The 16615-nt window shown below is 43.0% G+C and overlaps 1 protein-coding gene across 1 annotated transcript; it reads right to left on the bottom strand.

Annotated features, from left to right (window-relative positions):
• Positions 1-2778: 2778 nt before the first annotated feature.
• On the bottom strand, positions 2779-14341 carry LOC141990924 (protein NDNF-like). The gene is made up of 4 exons (XM_074958791.1): positions 14260-14341; positions 12122-12314; positions 9522-9655; positions 2779-7657 (listed from the first exon to the last, which is right to left on the bottom strand). The coding sequence occupies exons 1-4, from the start codon at positions 14339-14341 to the stop codon at positions 6306-6308; spliced, it is 1761 nt and encodes a 586-aa protein (XP_074814892.1). The 3' UTR covers positions 2779-6305.
• Between the last annotated feature and the right edge of the window lie 2274 nt (positions 14342-16615).

Here is a 16615-nt window from a genome sequence, read left to right as displayed (position 1 = left end):
GGTTAAATGGAATCAAATACATACAACAATTGGAAAGTTCTTAGTTCAGGCTTGTTTCAGGATTACTGATGATTTAAACCAGTCAAGTCTCTGGAGTACAAACATCCCAGCTTGGATGGGTTGTTCAGGGCTTCAGTTTTAAGCACCATTCCTCCAGAGGTCAGAAGCAGGACTGGAGACAAAATGGAGGGGTTTCCAGGGCCTTTTATATCCTCTGCCTTTGGAAAGACCCCTTTGTTCTTACTGTGGAAAATTACAGCAGGAAGATGGAGTTTGGAGTCACATGGGCAAGTCACATGTCCTTGCATGACTCAGTTTGTAGGCAGCAGCCATTGCTCACATGCTACCTTGAATATTCCCAGGAAGGCTCCTCAGATGTGGATTGGAGTCTCCCAAGGTTCATTGTCAGTTAAGTGATTCTTGATTGATTCTCAAGAAGGACTATTCTGAGTAAGCGCTTCACTGATGCGACTTAGAATCAAACACATTGAGATACAGATATAGAATTAAACACATTGAGAATAGCCAATATTCATAACTTCAAACACAAAAATGATACACATATACAGACAGCATAATTATAACCAGCAAATTACAACCTTTTCAGAGACACCTTACTTGACCCTCTTTGTACAAGTTTGGCACAACTATAGGACCTTGGTTGCAACAATGATCTGTATGGTCACAGTTCATGTCAATAACGTCACAACCGCGTTTAAAAAAAAATCTTTTCTGCCTGTGGAATAAGCAAATGAACAAGAACTGACCCACACCATCTTTATTATGTGGTGAAAGTTTTCCATACCAGTAAGTGCCATTATTGCTCTTTGTACTTGTCCAATACTGTATTAATTCCCTCGTGTATACCAGCCAGAGCAAGGCCACTGAAATGGCATTTCACTGTGTTATGTTACATCTGACCTAATGCTGTGGTGAGAATCTGGGAAGGATGCCCTGTCCAAACCGCTGCTGCCTCTAGACAGTCCAGCTGTGGATTTTGCAGTCTGCGAGTGTAGTTCCCTGTAATTTCCATTTCAGTGATGTATGTTAACCTGTGCTCGGTGTGTCGCCTTCCTGTGGATTTGCGCTGTCCTCTCACTCGGGACCTGGTGCTGGCACTGTGCAGCTTGCCCAACTCCGGCTGAGACAAATGCATGCACTTCACACTGGTGCTGTCAATATCAGCGTTTATATCATATCAGTATGAATGGAATATCACATGGGGCTGGGGGTTGGGGACCCACTAACTGCCGTGGCATGATGTTACCTTGCTGACTATGAGTCTTATCCCGGAGTAGGCTTGGCAGGATTCAATTTAAATTGATAGATGTTGGTAAAGATCAGTTTCAGCTGCACACTGAAATACATGAAACAAAGTATCCATCGGTAACAGTGGGTGCCAGTGCAGCTCCCCCCTGCAACTTGTGCCTGCAGGGATCGGGTGTCACTGGCCCTGTAGCAGCACAGGGAGCCCTCTCCAGCGCTGCTGGCACGGACCTGCTCTCTCCCTCTCCAGCTGGGAGTGAGGAAGCTGTCCCCGGGCAGGGTCTGGCCTTCCCCACAGCCAGGGGCTCATCCGCTTCACGGCCCTGACCAAAGGTCTCTGATCTGCCCTGCCAGGACTGCAGCCTCCCCCACATCTTATGCTTGGGGGTGTCTTGGGCTCCTTGGCCATGCAGGGAGCCCCCTAGAGGCCCTCTGTCAGTACTGCCCTAACCCAACTCCCCCTTAATTTTCTGCAGCTGTAAAAATTAAAACCACTGTAAATAATAATAAAAAACCCCTTAGAAACAAAAATCAATATTAACTGTCAAAATTAGAAAAAAATAAAAATCACATCCTTCCAAGTCTGCCCATGAGGCTGAGCTCTTTGGTGAGACTAGGTGTAAACCTGATGCTTATGAAGTTCTTCTGCTTAAAGAAATGGTTTTGCCAGGGCTGACTGTGATGAGTCGGAAGGAAAACTTACATCTTTGATATGCTCAAGGAGCTCATTTACGCAGCTAGGTGGTGCCGGCAAGAAATATATTAAATCTGAATGAAAGCTTTAATTTGGTCCCTTTGTAGGCACTGAACTCTAGAACACGACCATTTAATCAGATTATTGCTATTTGTACTCACCACCCATCGCTGAATTGTAACCTATGCCCCTTTATTTTGCTGTTTCAATCTCCCACTGTTTGCTTTGTCGCCTTCAGGGTTCAAGTGGTGATTGTCAGAGCCAAGTGCTCATGGGAAAAGCTGAAAGCCATTTTGGGAGGCTTTGCTGAAATTCATGTAAAGCCCGTATCTCAGTATTACCCAACCTCTCTGATCATCTGCAGCTCAACCACAGCCCTCCATCTTCATAGTGGCGTCCTTGTAACAGAGAATACGCAGCAAGCCATTCTGGGAAGGGATATTATTGATTCAAGCTTGGATATTCCATCATCCTCAGGATCCAGGTTGTGGCAGCCGGCAGCATATGGGAAAAGCCCACCACAGGACACTTTGAAAACCCTTTTGGCATAGCAAAGCCACAGAGGGCTTAGCTTAAATCATTTGAGAGGACAAAATACACACAGGCCTGCGTAGCTTCCTCAAGGCCACACAGGGCGAACTTGAAACCTCCATGCCTTGTTTCAGTACTTTCCTTACTTGGCACAGGTTAGTAGACTGTTGGGAGATGGAAAATGCTGACTGCAGCTTGAGGTGGGGTAGGCCAAAGTAGTTGAGCTTCTTTAGAAAGAGAGCAAGAGGAGATGGAGCCAAACGGGGGGTGGGGGGGGAGGGTGGGGGGGCATGTGGTCAAGGTTTTCAAAGTCTGCTACTTGCTGCGCTCCATAAAAGGGGAATAGCAGTGAAAAGAATGACAGCGAAGAACATTTGTGCCACATCTAATTTCTATTCCGCTAATGGTTCTATATAGCATCAACAGTGAAATGGAAATTGAATGATTTTTAAGTGCGCATAGTGTAAGAGGAGTTTTGTGACATTATTTATGAGCCATATATTGCCATAGGTGCTGGAACTAGGGCTGGTGGGGGTGCAGCAGCACCCGCTGGTTTGAAATCGTTTCCATCCTATACAGAAGTTACAGTTTTGTTCCATGGCTTTTAGCACTCACCTCCCCTTGTAAAAATTGTTCCAGCACCTATGATACTGCCCTGGATCTAGCTTGCAAACACAGAGATCTCAATGGCAGTTTTGTTAGCTCGAGGTCTCCATATTAAGAGTGTGTTATAAACAACTGGATAGATCATCGTATTCTCCTCTCCTTGGGTTGTTATTGCAACCATTTTTAGGGCATCCATCTCCATAGCACCTTAGTGTACTTTACAGGCTTAACATAACCCAGATAAAACGAACAGATAAATTACACACCATTGAGACTTTCAAGAGACAGAGAAAAACCTAGGGATTTCAAAGTGTACAGTTGGTGGACAAAAGGATGAGTCTTGCATCATGTTCTAAACATGGCCAGGTTTGGGTTCAGGCTATTTTTTGGCAGAAGCAAATTTTAGACACGAAGGCCCGCCAGAGAGAATGCTGTGCCTCTAGTTCCTTAGACAATTACCTGATGAGTTCTTGATGGGCGCAGGTGGGGCTACAGGTCACCGAAGGAGAAGCCTTCCTAGGTATGTCTGCAGTTAAACACGGATGGCTGGCTCATGCCAGTTGACTCTGGTTGGCTGGTCATGGGCTGCAGGACTGCCAAATTGTGGTGTACACGTTCAGGCTGTGGCTGGAACCCAGGCACTGGGACCATTCCCACTTGCTGGGTCCCAGAGCTTGGGCTGCTGCCTGTGCCCGATTGTCTGCACCGCAGTCTTACAGCCCTAAAGCCCATGCTCTGTGAGGTCAAGTCAGCTGAGGCAGGTTAGCTGTGGTGTTTAATTGCACTGTAGACTTACCCGTAGGTCTGTGGCCCCTAAAGTTTTGTGTTGCTCAGAATCCCTAGATGTTTCCCTGCACAGTGCTTTAGGAGTGTAGGGCCATGATTCTTCAGCTGATCCCATAGAGGTGCCAGGGACCCTACCCTTCTTGCAGCAAGCAGGGGGGCTGGTACTGGCATTCATATTCAGGAACCACGAGGAAGCTGTTGGGCAAGTGCCTCTTGCCTACTCTTGAGTCTTGTCTTAAACTACATTAATTCTTCAGAGCTGCGACTGTTTCATACTCTGGGCTGTTAGTCAACCTAAGTTATGCTACTTCAGTTACGTAAGTTATGTACCTGAAGTCTTTGTAACACAGATTGACTTACACTGGTGTCTACACCACGCTGTGTTGATGGGAGATGCTCTCCTGCCAACTTCCATTTTGCTTTTCGGGGAACTGGAGTACAGAAGTTGACGGGAGAGCACTCTGCCATCGACTTAGTGGGTCTTCGCCAGACCCGCTAAATAGACACCTCTGTACGGATCGCAGCAGCACCGATTTAGCCTTAAGTATAGACATGCCCTATATGTTTTTACAGCACTTAGCACAGTGGGGACCCAGAGCTGACTGGCACCTCTGAGCACTGTTGAAATATTAATAATAATAAACAATAAGTTGAAACCTTGATGCTCCAAAAATGTAAATGAGGTTCTAGCGTGCACAATGTACAATAAATACATGTGGAGTAGAATTACGCACTTATACCTTGCTTTGTGTAATTTTGGAAAAAAACAAATAAAGCAGATCCTTTTTCTTCAGAAATATCTGGGTCTGTTAATGTTTCACATTACTTCATATATGAAATCCAGATCTGCCCAGAGTCTGTGTTCAAAAATCTCTTCTGCAGGTAGATGACACTGAGCATAATTATTTATGAAGATTTTTTTTTCTAGGGGGATTTTTTTGTTAAAAATATTCCTCATACTTTGCCTTTTCCAAAATTTAAAACAGAATCAGAGACAATAAAAACACCTGTGCTTGTCAGGCTTTACTACAGACATACTACTTCATGCTACTCAACAGGAAAATCTCATTTTAAAAAAAGCAACACATTCTTCGAAATTGGCTGTGCTGGGGCTGGACGGAAGGAAGGAAAGAATTAGCCTATCACATTGAGTTGCCTGCGTAGGATTGTGGGTGCGTGGGCACGGTGGTAAGGGCAATCAGAACATGAACTTGTGGGGAACTGATCTTCATGCAGTTCTGCACAGTGCTGGTGTTTGCCAGGGCCAGAAATTATGGGATGGGGATTCGTGTATCTCATTGTAAGAGTAAAATAATACATGCAGTGAGATGTGTGTGTGGGGGGGGTCAGCATGTGCGAATCTCTCTCTGGGGAGGAGGAAGGATTAGTGATAATGTTCTCAGCCCTCCCTGTCTTGCTGCAAGAAATATTTTATTTCTGAAGCTCCAAAGATGATGCACCCTTGTCTATTCAGTGTATGTGTATGCATAGAATACATAAAACCCAAACAGGAGTAGCAACGGACCTGAACTAGAACAGTTTGGATCAGAACTATCTTCCTTCTCCTCGAGCTTTCCTACTCAGGTCTTTCTCTATATGAGCAGAACCAGCAAACTGTATTCAAACATCCTCAACTTTGGGGAAATTCAGGTGCAATTCCCGGTCCAAACGTTGTGAGTCAGGTCCATCTCTACACAAGAATAACTTCTCCACAGGAATGAATGCAAAGCAAATATGCCGGTAATTGTGACATGGTTGTTTGAGGAGCTGCTGTAGTTACAGTTGACTGGAATGTGAAGCAGCAGCAGCAGCTGGACACTCGATCCACTGCTTTTCTCACTCTTGCCCCTTTATGCGTGAGAGACGCTTTGCAACAATACCCGTTCATTGTCCATTTGCCTTCACAAGCAAACCTCTCAGCTGGTAGGGATAGGTCAATCTTCTCAGAGTAGTCATCCTGGTGGTATCGCTCAGTTCCTCATTGACAGTGACTGAGGTATGCAAAGTGAAAAAACAATGTTGGATTTTAAAGTAACTCCTTTAAGTATTTTCAATACTCCTTGAAAGGTATTTCACAATGTGAATTTGATTTCAGGTCCATTTTAGTTCATTCCACTCCAGACTGATTTCTTGCATGTCACAGGGAGAATCCATTGTTTCCAAGTTTCTCTATTTGTTTTAGTCTTGTTTTTGCTGTCAATGTGAGACAATTGAGAGAGAAGCTTATATTGGAAAAAAGATGCCAGAGTGAGCCTAATTTTCTAGACAATTGAAAAGATTCTTTCCCCATAAATCTTGCAGCTTTAATAATTGTGTGTTATGCCCCAATACATTTTGAACTGCACAGAGCACTGGTGTTTATTGTGCATGTTTTTCATTTTTCTCCTTATTAATCTACCAGAAAACATTTATTGAAAAGCCCTCAACATTTTTTCCTGGTTTTCACAACTTTACTGTGATACCTGACTGGGATCCCAGAAGGTCCAGTTAGATAAACATCAAACAGGTAGGGAGTCCCTGCTTCCAATCCCTTGATGGTCTGTGTGGTGACTGCTCGTTGTAGATTTATATCATAGAAATATTTGCACAGCACTTTCTCAGACTTGTGTCTGGATTTGGGCCCTGAGCACCTGTCTGCACTCCTCACCTCCATCCAAACTTGATCCTCTTTGATCCTTTTCTTGTACACACAGTACTTGCTCTGCTCTTGTGTTCCTAGCCAGGCAATGGTGACTGAATTGCAGGTCCTCAGTTTGCTGAAGGACTTGATTTTTAAGCTTTCTGGAAGAAGTGGGAAGAAAGGCTTATGAAAGTGAGAGGATACTTGAACTTTCACAGAAGAATTAATATGGTCCATGGACCTTAGCTGCACCAAATACGTGTCCAGCAGCTTTCCCTTCAGTGAGAAATGTCTGAAGCCTGCAATGTTTTCTGAGGCCAGTACTTTACCATTCCTTGCTATCTGAACCCATACTTGGCCACTACAAGATTGAAATGTGACCTGGATCTTCTTCTGTTTAGCTTGATACTGCAAGCTATAGAATTTCTGCTTTTTCCCATCCAGGATTAAATGAATTACCTTCCCATCCTTCAGCTCAATAACTTTAGGCTCAGGTTCCTCAAGTGTTCTTGCAAATGTTCCAGTGTAGGTAGCACTTGCATTAGTGAGGAGGTTGACTACAAAAACATCAAAGTAATATTGAGTGCTGGGTCTAAGGTTGGGCACTGTATAAGTATTCTTAGTGCCCATGCATATCTGTCTCACTTCCCCATTACTAGCCCTGTTGATGATACTTAATTCACTATTGGACAATATCATCACCTGTTGATGGTCTAGAAGATATGGAAAGAGAGAAAGAGCTAGCGCTGGTGGCGATTTCATACCTGAAGATCTGATAGCTGTCTCAGCTGCACATAAACTCTTGTAGTTGTGTTTTTCATTGACTAGAAGACAATACTGGATGTTTTCTTTGTGCTGAAAGACTGATGGGCTGTGTTTCCAAGCTAGAGTCACAGTTGCATGGCCAATACCAATAACATCTATGCGTGGATCCATTGGGAGTTCTGGATACAGATGCCCAGATGTTGTGTCAGTTGTTAAGTATACAGTAGTGTGTGTGTCTCGTTCAATTGATAGGAACTCCAGCATATAGAAAGCAGAATAGGAAGACATACCCATATAAGTCTCCACAGAATTTCCTTTATAGTTAAATATCATGGACACCAACTTCGGAATCTTCTGAGATTTTGTGGCTTCAAGAGTGTCATAATCACCTGCACATGAAAAGCAGACTCATCAAAAGCAGACCCAATTGTTTTTCTTTTCATATGCCACAACAATTCATCACTTAGCGTCTCAGTTTTATTATTCATATGCCAGAGAAATTCCTCTTGCTTCTAGCATTTTATGCTTTAGAGGCTATTCTTTTAATATTGCAAGAGAGAATTAATTTTTTCAGATGGACTATAATTAAACTCCCAATTGCAAATATTTTGACCTATGTAGTACCGGATGTCATTGCAATATTCCACTTTGTCAGTGTTTCTTCCTGTACTTTACTTTAGGACACTGACATTTTGTGCAGAACGAGTTTCCTTTAGTCCGATTTTGTGCCTTTCCCTGCCTTGTATGAACAAAAAAAGCCAGAGGCTTTGAAGGAATGCCCACTGAGCTAACTAGTCAAGTGCATCTCCTTGCTAATTAACATCTTATTTCTGGCAGCATCTAGCTTTTTTAATAATTAAAAAAATGTCATTTTTTTAAACCTATGAAATGATTCTGGCAATTATAAAAGATAATTAAGTTTTCTTTTAACTTGAGGGAAGCATTGCTCCAGATTATTCTACGCCTATTGCCCTTGTACATGGTATTCCCAGGGAACTAGAATATGACCCAGATTCTTCCGGGGTGAAAGTAAGTCTAGGGACTTACTGGTACGCGTCTGGGCTGGGGCCGGCTCTGGCCCCTGGAAAGAGCGGGGCCTTGGGCAGAAGGGGCGGGGCTGGGGGAGGTCAGAGCCAGCCCCGGCCCACCCTGTACCAGCAAGGGCCTCCTTCCCCCTCCCCAGGGTAACAGCGGCAGCCGGGGGCTCTGGCAGCACTTTAAAGGGCCCAGGGCGGTAGCAGCGGCTGGAGCCCTAGGCCCTTTAAATCGTCCCCGGAGCCTGCCGGAGTCCTGGGGAAGCGGTGGCGGGGCTCCGGGGACGATTTAAAGGGCCAAGGGGTTGGCCGCCGCTACCGCCCCGGGGCCTTTAAATCGCCATCCCAGCCCTGCCGCCACTACCCCAGGGCTCCAGCAGCGGGGCTCTGGCATCAATTTAAAGGGCCGGGGGCTCCAGCTGCTGCTGGGAGCCCCAGGCCCTTTAAATTGCACCTGGGGAAGCCGATCCACCCCGGTACTGGCTTACTTTCACCTCTGGATTCTTCCTGCTGTTGCACATTGTCATGAAGAGCAGAAAAGAGGAAATACCAGCCCAAGAGATCTGAGACACAAAGAAGAATGTGAGACAGCTCTGTGAAGTGCATTTCCCTCCCTCCCTAGTGATCTTATGGAATACTCTCCATATGAACATTGTGTAGTTAGGGTCCCTTGGGTTTTGGGGAGGGTTCTAGTTGTTAATAGTGGAAGTGGGGAGTAGCCACTCTATTTTCCATGTTCCCCTGGCAGCCTGACAGATATCCAGGTGAGATTCCAGGTTAACAAAGCTCATTGCACTGTTAACTCCTAACCTCAGCTGCTCTTACACTTCCGAAAGAATACGAGCACATGGCTATGGTGGAGGGAACGAGGGCCAGCACCCTTGTCTCTGGCCATAAACTTGTCCTTTCATTACCCTACCCTGAGAAGAGAATATGTCAGAAACTGAATTTTATCTTGCAGGACTCTATTGAAGTCAATGGCAAAAAAACCATTTATTCCAATAGGGCCAGGATTTCACCCATGGAGTTTTGGGTCGTATTTTTCCAAACCCACAGGTAAGTCCACAGGAAGGGAGATTTGGACCTATAACTTCAAGTTTGCCCAGGCCATTTTTGTTGGTGGTGAGATTTCCTAGGTTGCTGGCACTTCTTATGAATGGGCTACTTTCTCTCCTGCACTGATCAGACAGATTTCAGGTTTTTTCCATTTAGCTCTTACCACGTGCTGCTTTTCCAAGGAAATTTGTTGATGCCTTATGTACCAGTATACTCCATTCAATGGGAACATCACAGGGTGTCACGGTTACTGTGAAAGGAGCAGGGGCTCTGTCTTCCTCCAGAATGAAACAGTACCTGAAAATGTGGATAAAAATGTACTGAAGGCATTAAGAAATGGTCATACTGCAGAATCCCAGCAGATAAAGTAATTAGTCATTCAGATTGAAGATCTAAAAACTACATTCCACTGTAGGTAATAACAACAATTCAACTATTAGGTACACTAAAGCAATAGCCTAGAGAGAGAGCTCTACATTTTCTCATGTAAAAAGAATACATACTGTGTTTCTTTCTACTCCACATAGGTATTCTTGAATATTGTCCATTTATTACTGGGTAGATGTATTCCACAATACTGACTTTTTAGACTCTATAGGACAAGTAAATACTATGGTATAATAGAATTAGGAAAGTGACTTCTATTAGAGCTCCCTTCCCAGGCTAACACTGGGGAAATAAGCATGTGTTTTACCAAAATCTGATATCCAGGTTTCTTGCTTAGAGCAACCAACAATGGGTTCTGTAAGAATAATATAGTATGAGAGCATCACTCTGTCTTCCAAAGGTCTGAGATTAAGAGGATCCATTTCATACCTAGTCCTACTTGTTCTTGATTGGCAGTGTGAGGATGCTACTCCTCAACTCTCCATCCCAACATGCCACCAGTCTCTCTAGTTGCAATGAGTCTATTCTGCTCATGTGGAGTCTTATACACAGCTTGAAGACATCCATGAGAGCTACTCAATACAACATTTATATGGGCCATGAATGCCCCCCCATGCATATGGAAAGTAGCTCCTACTCAATACCTCAAAAGTGATGATTATACAGAGATTCAATTTCTTAACTCTTCCCTTCTGCCTAATGAGTCTTTGCTTATTGGTGGAAATGCACTTGAGTAGCACCACAAATGTACTTGCCACTCTGCTAGCATACTGAATCCTCCCTGGAATCATTAACCTAATCTAACAAGAGTTCAGTTTAACATATTTACTTTGAAAATTTGGCCCACTGTATCACTGGTACAAAGTGACGTCGGTTCCTGACTGATTCCAGTAAAGCCTGATCTCCAGCTTTGCTACTTTGCTCTTTGGCTGCTCAGTCTCTCAGTGGACTGAGTATGGCCATAAAGACAGATGTACTCTATTAGATTACAGTACAATAAAATATAAGTAATTCTAGTTTTGTACTCATTGGTGAGATGTTATGGACACATAAGGTCACCTCAGAGAGTTTTTACATATTTTCGGGGTATTGCTACTGGGCCAGAATTAAAGTTGTTTGGGTGACCACTGAGTATTTCCATATTTTTCAAATGTTTTGGCTTCTTTTAATTTAAACCTGGGCTCTGAATTTTCTGGTTTTATGTTTGGTCTTTGGAAAACTATAAGGTTCTTGTGAGGCTTTCAGTGCTTATAATTAAGTGCGTACTTCAAGCCTTTATTCTAGATGAACCAAGTTTAAAAAAATTAATCTGGAAATTAATATGTTCCTGTTAAACTACATGCTATAAACCCCTCTTTCTCTTAGATTTCAATTTCTATGTCCCTTTAACAAGGACAATTCTTCGGTTCATTCTTGTAGTCATCACTTTGTTATATAACCACATGTGCAATGTCCTGTTTTCTTCCTTCACAGTGCCCATCAGGACTGAGCCATCTGGCTCACCCTCTGCTCTTTAACTATTCTGCAGGAATGTATATCAGATCTATTGACACTAATAATGTTGGTTAGTGTCCAAAGAGTATTTTGGATTAATCTAGGTAAAGGGCATCTCTTCCCAGATATCTATCTGAGGTAGACGTAAGGTACCAGACACTTTAATATACACACACACACACACACACACACAGATCTGACTACATGCAAAATTCACAGGCATTTTGGGAAGTCCAGGTTAACCTTCAATGGAATTTCCATATTAAAAATTCTTTGGATCTATGAAAGCTTTAGTACTGCTCACCAAATACACAACTAAGCATGCAGTATATCTGAAAGCTGATTTTCAGTTTTAAAGTATACCCTTATTGTAATGATTTGGGTAGTTAATTTATTGAGGAAAAATATTTGCAGTTGACTTTGGCCTGACACTTTGGTGCTCCTACAGTTTTGTTGGTCAACTGATTAAGATATCACCTGGATATGCAGCAATAGTTATTTACTTTTGGAGCCTAATGTAAACTCAGCAGTAATTGCATCAATTAAGAGGTCTGCCAGATAGCCAAATAGCGAAAAATCTTACAATGAATATACATAGCCGAAATCTACCTTAAAAAATCACTCCAGATTCTAGTTAAGTTTTTCAACTAAGAAGGCAAAAAAAGAAAGAGAAGGCTGGAGGGAGATATTGGAAGAGACTTTCAAGGGACAGCAATATTGCATTGCTTGGCTCAGGGTACTAAAGGCAGCACTGCCAGGGCATTGCAGGTAGGGAGTGTACAGCAATTATCTCCTTGATATTAGCAGTAGCAAGTCTGCATGTGCCATAGGGCAGGAAATGAAAGAACATATGCGAATTTGTATTGAATGATTTGCTCCTACCTTTTAGGTATATCCTTCAACAGGTGGACTGTGGTTTCCTTACCATCTGCAAGAATCAGGGAATGATTACAGTTGAAGAGATCACTCTTGAAGCTGTGTTGGGAACTGGTGGGCACCTTTACAGAATGACACAAACACATGGCCACGAGAAGATGGAAAGGCAGGTAAATCCAGAATCTGAACATCGTCAGCACTACAAGATGGGGTAATAAAAGGTTATAGAGGTTGTTACCATTGGGGAAAACAAAACAAAATCAAAACAAAACAAAAGCCTCTCTTTTCGTGTACCTCTCGTTGTGCTTTGCCAATAATCATTATTGTCACAAATGGTAAAAAATCAGGGTACTGCAGAATGCTGCTAATCTGCACTTTGCTAACTCATTTATATTCACAGAGAAATGTCTCTGTCTTGCCCCAGTTCTCAGCAAAGATTAAAAAGCAGAAGCTGTAGTAAGGTCTCATATTACCAAATATATGTACAATACAGTGTATATATTGCATGAGTGTATTATGAAGAAAGGAATTATCATCAAAATTAAAAACAGCTGACAAATGAATGGACAAAATACATTCGAAGATACCTTATCCTGGCTTATTTATTGCATTAGTTCACTTGGTAATTTTACAGATCCAGTAACTTGCAAGGAGTCTCCCGGTCACAAATTATTGCTAATCTATTGTATTCCTAATGCTGCTGCCACCTGTGTTTTTTGTAATTCTATTTTTATTTCATACTGACTGTAAGTTCATCAGGATTTCAGGTGTGTGCACAGAAAACAAATAATATAAAAGGGAAAAGAGTATATGGAGAAGAAAGTGGTAGACCCCAGGTGAGAGACATTGTGTTGGGATTTAGTAGATTTTAAATTCTGTGTGTCTTTTATTTAGAGGAAGCCTGTACTCTAATGCAACGATTGGAGAAATAGTTCTGAAATTCCAGCACTTTATATCTTCTTCCTTCCAGCATTTTTCCCCAGCAGGTGTACTTGAGGATGTTTCCAGTCGATCTCTGCAGTCTCTCGGTTTAAAACTAATGCTAGTTTGCCCATATCCCTCTGATTCAGACTTTTTAAATGTCATATTTTCCCCTTTGCTGAGACACTTTATTATCTGCAAGGAATATGGACAAGGAGCGTCTGAGGCTTAGGCAGTTCCAGCAAGGGGTCTGTGAGAATGCAGATGCTGTTAAAAATGGGACACCACATCTGTGTTGTACACAGTTACACAAATAAAAGGGCTAAGTAAGCACGGGAACTTTTTGCAGTGTATTATTGTATTAGATTGCTCATTATCCTCACAGTATTATTGCATCTGCCTCACATTAATCTAAGGAGAGAGAGCGAGAGAGAGAAGTGCTGGACCTGAGAGAAGGGAAGAAGGACAAATCACTTCAAAAATTGATATGAAATGTAGGGCAGTGCTTTAGTAGGCAGGGGGTGCTCTGTGAGCAGTATCTCTTTTTGAAAAAAGACAACCTCTTGAAACTTATAAGCAATAAGAAGGAGTAAAGACATCAGCAAATGTGATTGTCAGCCAGTAAAAGAAGAGTGTATTAAAGAAAAATAATCCGTGACATGATGAATCCATGATTTATAATCTGTACAGTTTTTTGTGACTGGCATTTTCCTTTTGTAGCCTGTGTTAAGAAGAACTCAGAAAGTCAAAAAGTCTTCAGCTTAGCTGAGCTACTGCTCATGAACAAACAATATTTATAAATGGAGCAGAATTTTAATATTTCTTGGTCCTGTACATTTAAGTATAGTTCTGAATCTATTTGCAGATTATCATGTGGAAAACTTGTTTTCATTGGTGATTTCCAAAATAACTAGTATGACTCACAGGCTATGCTACAACAGAACATCCTATTTAACATCTTAATAGTGTTAAAAATTCCCCTTCCATTCCACTTTGAAAATGTGTTGGTAACATTTAAAACACCCGACGAATAAAATATAGAACTATACTACGAGGTCTAGCAAGTGTTGAGAAGATTATTCTTCCTCTTGATTACTTGCGTAAATCCCTTTACAATAAAGCTTTTCCTCTGATGGTAATGTTTCTCTGTCACTTTTGCCATTCTTTTGTTCTAACTATAGCTTATTAGCTCAAAATTAAACCCTGGAAGTATTTTTCTTTACCTTTTAATAAGGCATCCAAACTGCCCAGCACTTCAGAGTTTTTACTCTTGCTGCTGTTTAAATGGCATTTTGCAAACAACATTCACATAGTGTCTGCAGTTTGTTTTTTTTTTGTCTAGGAAAGAAAAACAAACAAGCAAACAAATAAACAAATACCATACATAATCAGCTTATCCTTAATAGAACATCATCCTAAAGGCTAACTTCTCTTGATTACACAGACAACATACTCTCAGATTCTTGGAGACACCTTTCACAAAAACAAACAAAACGAAAACTTAAAAAAAAACTGCTCTTACCTATTCTGTTTATAGATAGATGCTCCTCAGACCACTCTCTTATTTGCGAAGCAAAATAAAACAAAACATAGACTTTTCAGAGCTCTGTGGATAGATGAAAACCAAAACTGTGAAACCAGTTTAGCAGGACAGAACTGATTTTTCCATATGGCTCCCACATAGACATTAACTAAAATGCCTGCAGTCTTTCAAAAAGGGAGGGTTTTTGTGTTTTTTGGTAACCTGTGTTATTTTGAAATCTTCAAAGTCTAAGTTGTTGTTTCATTTCTCAAATGTCTTCTGGGAAAAAAAGTGCATGCATGTATTCTCCCTCAGACAGTGAGACCTCATTCTTTGCAAAGGTGTCAGCCAGACTGTTAGAGCAGCCTAATCCTACCAGTGGCTGGCCAGAGATTGGGTCTTTGACAGAAATGCATGGAGAGGAGGAGGGGGTGAGACACAGAGAGAAAGAGAGTGTGAACATTTAACTCCTTTTATTCCACAGTATTAGCCAGCTATGGGGCACAGCTATCTCTGCATGAAACGTATAGTGTAGTATTAATGGCTCTGTGATCCTTCTAAACAGCCTCTTGAGTATTCCCATCAATTCATATTCATAATCTCATTCAAACTGAAGGCATCCCTGGAAATTGGAGGTGGAATGTGGAGTTTCTTAGACCTGCAATATCCACAGCAGTTCCATATTCTTTCAGATGTATTGAATTTCTTTATTTTTTTATGGCCCAAAGGATGCCTATTCACACAGAAAAGGAAGTGAGAAAAGTTATGAGGAAGGGACTGCTCTGAAATTTTTAAAACCAGTCTGGAAAGAACAATTCTGCGCAGAGCTGTGCAGCTTTCTTGGATTCCTGAAACTGTGTGGGAAGGAAACTCTAGAAGTCTATGGGTTAACTGTGGCTGGGATGCCAGGGGAGAAAAGGTGCAGGGGAAAAAAATCACACAGGACACAAAAAAATTGCTTTTGCCATTGGGACTAGATATCATGTGCAGTGATACTCCGTGGTCCCACCAGGCATGGTCCATTTGCACGAGGCCAGAGGCATGGCCAGGTCCCCTGCCTGCTTGTACTTGTTGGCATCTGTCAGCAGACATTGAGGGGAGTGCTCTCTTTTGTGAGGATATATGTACTTGTCATGGGGCGACGACTCACCGCTGCGGCACCTCCTGCTGGTTGTCCAGGGAATTAGCTCTTTTCAGCCAGGAGCGCCCTCTGCCAGTTGGTGTCTCGCCTGCCGCTGGTCCTGTGCCCCTCCCGGAACCCGGTGCCCTTCTAAATCAGAGTTCTGCCCTGCAGTCTCTACCACTCATCATCGGCAAGGGGGGTTGGACCAGCTGCCTCTGTCTAGGTCTGGGCTGCTCCTCTGCAGCATTAGTATCCTTTCATGGGCCTTTACCTCGGCCTGGGGCTCTGCTAGGCTGGAGCTCCCCAGCTCCCTCTGCTCTGCTCTGCTCTGCCCTGCCCTGCCCTGCCCTGCCCTGCCCTGCCCTGCCCTGCCCCGCCCCGCCCCGCCCCGCCCCGCCCCGCCCCGCCCCCTGGGCAGCCACAGCCACATCCTCCTCTCCTCATGTAACTAGAGAGAGTGCCTGTCTCAGCTCCTGGCTAACAGCCCTCTTATAGAGCTAGCTGTGGCCTGATTGGGGCGTGGCACCACCTGTGGCTACTTCCCCCAATCAGCCTAGCTTTCCTCCGGCTACAGCCCTCTCCTAGGGCTGTTTTAAGACCTTCGAGGCATGGTGGGGTGACCTCGCCACAGTACTGTTTCTTAAAATCAGTGAAGGAAGTCAGGCAGTAGGAAGCAGGGTGAGGTTTTAGGATGGAGCTATGTAGTAAAGCAGAGGAAGAGAGAGATGTTTTAGGGAGAATACGGTTTTCCTTATTCTAAAGCTAAAGCCCCTTTTCAATGTTTGCAGGAAATGACTCTTACTGTTATTCTTTACCACTGTCACATGGCATGGTGTCAGAAGCTGATTCATTTTGAGCCGACATAAATAAGAAGTCAAAAAAAGTCAACCCCCTGCAAGACTCTGAGATTGCTAAACCCATGGAGTGGCCCACG

The sequence above is a fragment of the Natator depressus genome, chromosome 7, assembly GCF_965152275.1.
Source record: "Natator depressus isolate rNatDep1 chromosome 7, rNatDep2.hap1, whole genome shotgun sequence".
NCBI classification, from domain to species: Eukaryota; Metazoa; Chordata; order Testudines; family Cheloniidae; genus Natator; species Natator depressus.
Note: the sequence above shows the minus strand (reverse complement) of the source record. Positions and strands in the feature narration are given on the sequence as shown.